A 597-nucleotide genomic window follows, 5' to 3' on the forward strand; every position below is an offset into this window, starting at 1 on the left:
TTTTCTTCTAGGAAAATCCATTCGTTAGTAATAATAATAATAATAATAACGATTAAAAAAATAAAAATTTTTCCAGGATTTTGTTTTAAAAAAAAGGGGGGGGGATAAGTTTTTGCAGTTTAACATTTATCATTATTATTATTATTATTATTATTTGATATTACGTCATTCATCGTATATTTTAATGAGTTTTATTATTATTATTATTAACGCGAGCGCGTCATCGTTTTTTTTATAAGCGTATAATACGACGATAATAATTAATTTTATAAAAAAAATTTTTTTTTTTTTTGACTTTTTCAATTCTTTTCTTTTTTTTATACCTGTATTCTGACGTCATATTTTCCGGTAGCCGAAGTCTGTGATCTTTCCAAGTTTGTGCAAAAAATATGTCTGCCGCATAAGTCTGGAATTTATGGAGAATAAATAAATAAATAAATAAATAAAATGTTAAGATGGAGGAAAGTTATTTATTATTATTATTATTATTATGAAAACGACCGCGGTTTAAAATAACTTAAGTATTTGTGTAAAAATTTACGTAATTTTTTTTTGGGGAGGCGGAAGGGGGAGGAGGAAAAAGGGAGGGGAATGAGG

At 26.0% G+C, this 597-nt stretch overlaps 1 protein-coding gene across 1 annotated transcript in view; it reads right to left on the reverse strand.

The window, feature by feature from the left end:
- The window catches only part of Phum_PHUM524810 (glycine receptor alpha-2 chain precursor, putative), a gene marked incomplete at both ends in the record, with an annotated part of 2,405 nt that overhangs the window by 1,380 nt on the left and 428 nt on the right, over window positions 1-597 (reverse strand). The window contains one exon of the mRNA XM_002431347.1: window positions 324-406. Coding sequence (XP_002431392.1) covers window positions 324-406 — 83 coding nt within the window. The remainder of the gene's footprint in view (window positions 1-323; window positions 407-597) is intronic.

Source organism: Pediculus humanus, genomic scaffold, assembly GCF_000006295.1.
Source record: "Pediculus humanus corporis 1103172108285 genomic scaffold, whole genome shotgun sequence".
Taxonomy (NCBI): domain Eukaryota; kingdom Metazoa; phylum Arthropoda; class Insecta; order Psocodea; family Pediculidae; genus Pediculus; species Pediculus humanus.